Source organism: Triticum dicoccoides, chromosome 1B, assembly GCF_002162155.2.
Source record: "Triticum dicoccoides isolate Atlit2015 ecotype Zavitan chromosome 1B, WEW_v2.0, whole genome shotgun sequence".
In the NCBI taxonomy this organism is placed as follows: domain Eukaryota; kingdom Viridiplantae; phylum Streptophyta; class Magnoliopsida; order Poales; family Poaceae; genus Triticum; species Triticum dicoccoides.
In genome coordinates this window covers 533,256,955-533,263,063 of record NC_041381.1, presented here as the reverse complement: position 1 = coordinate 533,263,063, position 6,109 = coordinate 533,256,955, and the positions used below count along the sequence as shown (strand labels likewise).

General features: G+C 46.1%; 2 protein-coding genes across 3 annotated transcripts in view; both read left to right on the top strand.

Moving 5' to 3' along the window:
* The first annotated feature begins 1,381 nt into the window (after positions 1-1,381).
* Positions 1,382-3,384, top strand: LOC119347653 (40S ribosomal protein S15a-1). 2 transcript variants are annotated; one of them, XM_037616245.1, is made up of 4 exons: positions 1,382-1,518; positions 2,563-2,706; positions 2,783-2,943; positions 3,097-3,384. In XM_037616245.1, the coding sequence occupies exons 2-4, from the start codon at positions 2,574-2,576 to the stop codon at positions 3,193-3,195; spliced, it is 393 nt and encodes a 130-aa protein (XP_037472142.1). In that variant the 5' UTR covers positions 1,382-1,518; positions 2,563-2,573; the 3' UTR covers positions 3,196-3,384. The 2 variants fall into 2 exon arrangements, with proteins under 2 accessions (XP_037472142.1, XP_037472145.1); XM_037616248.1 differs by having other exon boundaries at positions 1,401-1,518; positions 2,568-2,706.
* A 2,586-nt stretch (positions 3,385-5,970) lies between these two features.
* Positions 5,971-6,109, top strand: part of LOC119347641 (ras-related protein RABE1c-like) — a 3,005-nt gene continuing 2,866 nt past the window's right edge. Inside the window, exon 1 of the mRNA XM_037616239.1 lies at positions 5,971-6,109. The gene's annotated coding sequence lies outside the window, so the exon portion shown is untranslated.

Below are 6,109 nucleotides of genomic sequence, written 5' to 3'. Positions count from 1 at the left end.
GCATGTGGGAGTGTGGGATGATGAAACGGACAACGAAAAAAGAGACCAGATGCAAGTTTTGAAAAACATGATGATGCAATGCACATGACCACATGCAAAGATGCAACACGCAAGCGAATGACATGTCAACAACGACGAATGACTGGAAGACACCTCGCACATCGGATTCAGAGCGTTACAATCATGATGTTACACACTGTTACAAAAGCTCCCAAATTATTGTCTCATTACCTCCTCCATTACACCCTTTCCACCCTGGAGGCACGCCTCAATGTTCAATTTAAGATAAAACCTTAGGGGCCTGGACCACCCATGCCTATTTATACTGCTCTTGTTGTCCAGGGGCTTCCCATAACTAGGAACTCTTTGATTCATACAAAATTGATCTTTTCCCTATGATTGCATTATCCATTCATTTGATACAAAGAATTTGCTATAGGAATCCACTCCAACCTCATTTTTACATTGCTATGAAGAGAGATCAAGGCAAAGACCATAACTAACATAGTATCAACTTAATGTTACTTTTTTGGCAAAAAAATAATCTTATCTTTGTACAAATTGACTATGCCTTTAGGAACCACGTGTTTTTCCTATTTCTTTGAATCAAACACAAAACTTTGCAAATTTATTTGTTTTTATATTCCTCAGTTTTACACATGCAATCCTACCATGTGCTTAATTTTCCCTATTCCATTTTGGTGGAATGTTATGAATCAAAGAGTCTGTTTGTGGTGAAATCATTCTACTTTACTGTGCATGACTGTGTAGAAGGTGTGTACAGTAGTGACATGTTAGGAGTGTCATATCTTAACTAAGAGATGATTAGCAACAACATCTCTCAACATATATTGAGGGATATTTAGTTATTAGACATAAAACCAAGAGGCAATTCGTTTTACATAAATTTTTTTGCCTTCTATAGATTACGTGTGGTGCGGCTAAGATAAGATCGACTTATCAACCACTCTAAGTGAATTGGGATATGAGCATAACTCAGATGGTTAGGTTTCTTGTGGTAGAACCATCCCATCAGGATTGGTCCTAAACTTGGTACTGGTGCTCACATTTTCCTGATTTATTTCCAGTCTTTCTGACGATGTTCGTTCAGAAGACTCAGAGGTGCTCATAGGAGTAGGGTGTACGTGCATATGTTCATATGGGTGAGTATATGTGCGTGTACGTGGGCATCTGACGTTGTATTGTGTTAAAAAAAACACTCCCAAGTGAATTGTCATTTCATCTCTCCTCACCACGACCCGTTGCTCAAATATCCAAGCACCAAAGGGCCAAACCGCAAAACGCGCCCGCATCCATCTAGGGCACCCACGCCTCGAGGCGATCGACCACCGTCCAACCGAGATCCAACGGACGCACACCCATCCGCTCTCCTTTTTTAACACCTCAAAACCCTACCTCGGGCTGTTTCTCTACCCGCCGTCGCCTTCCTCCCTCGCCCTCGCCTCCCCGCCGCCACCCCACCAAAGCAGAGAGCTCCCCGCTTCTCTCCCCCACGAGGTACGTCCCCCGCGGGTCATCGGCCCCCTCTCCCTCCCCTCCTTGCCCCCTCGCGTGTGGAGATCCTTCGGGCTAGGGCAGGTGTTGAAGGTGTTTGCTCCCTCTGTGCTGTTGTGTCCGCTGTTACTGATCAGATCCTTGGTTTTGGTAGTTGTTTAATCGCATGTTCTTGCTTGTTTGGTCTATCCGGTGCAAAACAAGTGCAGCTTCCGGTGTGATGATGAATTAAGATGTTCTAGATTCCAGGATCACCAGTCCGCTGCGACTGTCTAGATTAGATCCCGTAGTTTCATCCCGTGAATGGTACTAGTCAAATTATTGGGCGTGTTTTTGCCATCATAGAGATTGAATAACGAAATATGTTCTGTTGCGGATCAAAGACGCGGGGTACTGATCTGTGACATCTGTTCGTACAATTGCTGCCGAGTTCTTCCAAAACGTTCCATAGTGGGAAACCAAATGTTTATCTGAATTAGGTTGGTTTGTGGCATGTTTAGCTGTTGTGGTATGCTTTGCTAGGCGTGGCACTTTACTGTCAATTATATGTGTTTCATGTGCACTTTAGGAACCATTTACATGACTGTCTGTCCTTCTGTTTAAGTTTGAGGCCTGCTTCTGTATTAGTATGTCCCAAGTAGGTGTAGTCTGAAGTAGTGGTGCCAGACAAACCTCAGATGTTTACCTTTGCCATTTTTCGTTTCGTTACCAATCTTGTCAACCATGATGATTTAGATGCTTAATGGGAACCTCAGATGTTTACCTTTGCCATTTTTTGTTTCGTTACCAATCTTGTCAACCATGATGATTTAGATGCTTAATGGGATTCCACCTAGTTTATTCCATGTGCTGCACATACTTCTGTATGTCACAGCTTGTCATCCATTTTCTGTATGTCACAGTGTCACTCGTTGCTAGTTTATCAGCTATTTGGAAACGAGTCTTGCCACTCTTCCTCTTTGCATTTGACTATGTTGTTTTGAACTCCTCAGCAGAAATATGTGGAATGTAAGGTGACCTTAGTAATCTTTGTGCCTATCTCTGTAGGTTAGGCAAGGATGGTGAGGGTTAGCGTCCTGAACGATGCTCTCAAGAGCATGTACAACGCTGAGAAGCGTGGCAAGAGGCAGGTGATGATCAGGCCCTCCTCAAAAGTGATCATCAAGTTCCTCATCGTCATGCAGAAGCACGGTTAGTTCCATTTCAGCCATGTTCTATATGCAACTATTCCATAGCATGGATTACTTACTGCCTCTCTTATCTGCAGGTTACATTGGTGAGTTTGAGTATGTTGATGACCACAGATCTGGCAAGATTGTTGTGGAGTTGAACGGCAGACTGAACAAGTGTGGAGTCATCAGCCCCCGCTTTGATGTTGGTGTCAAGGAGATCGAGGGATGGACCGCCAGGCTCCTTCCATCTCGTCAGGTCAGCTTCTTTGCTACTTTATTATGCTATGCTTGTTTATTTCACTGCAAACTGTGTAGCATTGCCATATTTTGTGGTCATGAACTGTGAACTACGACTCTTCCAAGTAACTACCACCATCATTATAACCAAGTTTATCTGTTTGAACTGCAGTTTGGCTACATCGTCCTGACAACCTCTGCTGGCATCATGGATCACGAGGAAGCCAGGAGGAAGAACGTTGGTGGCAAAGTGCTAGGCTTTTTCTACTGAAGGAAAATTTTGTGAAAGTTGTATTTCAGACCGGTGTGATAGGATGTTATCTCAGGACATCAAGGTTGTCTACTTTTTGCCTGCATAGCTGCTATGCCTTTGTTATGTTATGTTGGATTCAGTTAATTATGAGGTGCACTTTTGAATTTCGAGTCGTACCTGCGATGAATTATGACTTTGAAGATGCCATTTGCGTCCTTGTGTCATGTGTGTTTGCTAGCCTGTGCTGTGCTAGTATTTCTGGAGCTGCGCACCATGCACACGCAGGGATATTATTAGCCAGTCTGGATCTTGAGTATGATGCCTGTTATCTTTTCATTTGTCGCTATTTTGGCATGCTGATTGCTTCTCCGTATCTACGCATCATTTTGAATGCCTCCATTAGCTGGAAGAATCTTATTTGGTGGGCATTTCAAGTGCTTCTCAGCCCTAAAATTCATGTTTCTTTTAGCATAAGCAAAATTGTTATTGGAGCTTTGTGATGGCTATTTCCACACGCTTATTTAAACCATTGATGAGATTTCTCCATGAAGCAGTCTTTGAAGCTTCTATTATTTAGAAGAAAAAAACAGCGAATGATAAACTTCCTTCACAATATTGGAGTCTTAAGGACTAAGCCTTGCATGTGCCATGGGCCATTGACACGGAACTGGTCTAGTTGTCCAGAACCGGTCTCGTCTGGGCATGAGCTGTTTGTTTGGAGGCACTTGCGTTAGTTGGGCCAGCGTCACACTTGACGGACCCAGACGCCGTTAGCCGCCGCTCGGCCGGTAACCTCACCGGAGTGTTTCGATTTGACCGTCCGCGGAGCAACCTTTTGCGTGCTGCAACAGCACTAGCAAAAGAATCCGGCAACTTAACATTTGCAAGCCATGGTGGCATGGAGGCTGCGTGACCACCACCCACACAAAGGGCGTTCGTCGTGGAGTTGAAAGGAAGCCAGTGATGTTCCCTTTTCTCCCCTCCATTCGATAAAAAAGAATGGCCGAGGCCGCCGATTGCTTATGCTTGGCGCTGCATACATGTTCCTTTTCTCCTCCTTCCCAACCAGAATGAACATTGGTAAAGTGGTTTGAGTGATAGTTGTAAGCATCTGACCTAGCTTTTGCTTGCAACTGACTAGCCCTCGTGCGGTTATAGTGGTTCTCGAAAGCTCGCCGCTCTCATGTCAAGGTTTTCGCACACCCAACATTTTTGCGATCATAATAAACGCGTTCTGAAAGGTGGGTCGACACAAGTTACACGTCATACTTACACATCGATAACCACATCCTAGGGCCTTGTACAGTGGTGGATGCTTATGCACATGTGCTTAAGGAAAGGAGCAGCGTCGCGTCGCAAATAACACCGCCTTGCAATGCAGAGCTTCTAGGCAAAGGTGTTTTAGTTGCTCCTGCCCCCCTTCCGCATGACTTTGAGAGAGTAGTTCTTTTTGTGCAAGCAGCGGCTGGCACCGGAAGCCAACCTTTGCCTCTTCCTCGCTTCTTAGGCACCCGTTCAATCCAATAATCTCAGGAAAAGACCTCTGAGGCGTCATCCGTGTAAGCATCCACAGTTGTATAGGGGCTAAGCGATCCAAGTTCCTCGTGGAACGAAAACACAATATAATGCATAAAGCCTTGTGCTTGGTTTGAAGGTAGTTTCCTTGTGGAATTTTTCACACACTTCATGGTGGCATTAGCAAGTCAATTGTGGAAATTTCACACACTTCATGTATGCTTGGCACTGCATACATTGTTCCCTTTTCTCCTCCTTACATGCACTGAAACGAGAATGAACATTTGGTAAAGTAGATTGGATGTTTGTTGCAAGCATCTGATCTAGCTTTTGCTTGTAACTGGCTCTGAGAGCCCTCCTACGGTATAGTGGTTTTCGAAAGCTCGCCGCATCTCTCAGGTCATGGTTTTCGCACACTCAACATTGTTTGGGTACATCTTTTTTCCTTTTTGCCATCACAATAAACGTGCTTTGCAAAGTGGGTCGACACAAGTTACAAATCATACTTACACACCGAATGAGTACACCCTAAGGCCTTGTACAATGGTGGATGCTTACGCACATGTACTTAAAGAAAAAGAGCAGCGATGCATCGTAATAATGTCGTCTTGGAATGCAGAGCTTCCAGGCAAAAGTGCTTCAGTTGCTTCCGCCTCCCTTCTGCATGACGTTGAGAGAGCACTCCTTTTGTGCAAGCACCGACTAGCACCAGAAGCAATCCAATAATCTCGGGAGAAGACCTCTCAAGTGTCCATGTAAGCGTCTGCCGTTGTACAGGGGCTAAGCGATCCAAGTTCCTTGTGAAAAGAAAAGCAGAACACAATGCATAAAGCCTTGTGCTTGATTTGAAGGTAGATTTCTTGTTGAAATTTCACGCACTTCATGGTGGCATTAGCAAGTCAAAATTGAAAAGTTAGGCAAAATTATTTGTCGCTCCTCTTAGAACCCGAGGCAGCAACGCAAGATCACACACACACACACACACATGATCGCCACACCATATATATACAGCCAAAGTTCCATCCGATCTGGCCGACACGCGGGCCCCTGGCAGGCAGAGGCATGCGCCTGCCCCACAGGTCAGCTTCTCGAGGGCCGCCATTTCACGCGGCACGACCCGCGCAGCGCATAGGGTCACCGGTCGGTGGCCGCGCGGGCGGGCGGGCGGGAGCAGTGTCTTCCAATCCAATCCAAGCGACCCGACGGACGCACCACGCAGCGCAGCGCCCCGTCGAGTCGAATCGTGGAAGCACAAAAACAAAACTCCAGAGGCCGACGAATCAAAGCACCACCATTTAACCCCCACGTCAAAAAAATCGATTTCGCCGTCCTCCTCGCCTCGCCCCCGCCCCCCGCCCCCTCCCCCCCCCAGATCCGCCACAGCCCGCGCCCCGATCCCCGCCCCCTCGTCTGCCGG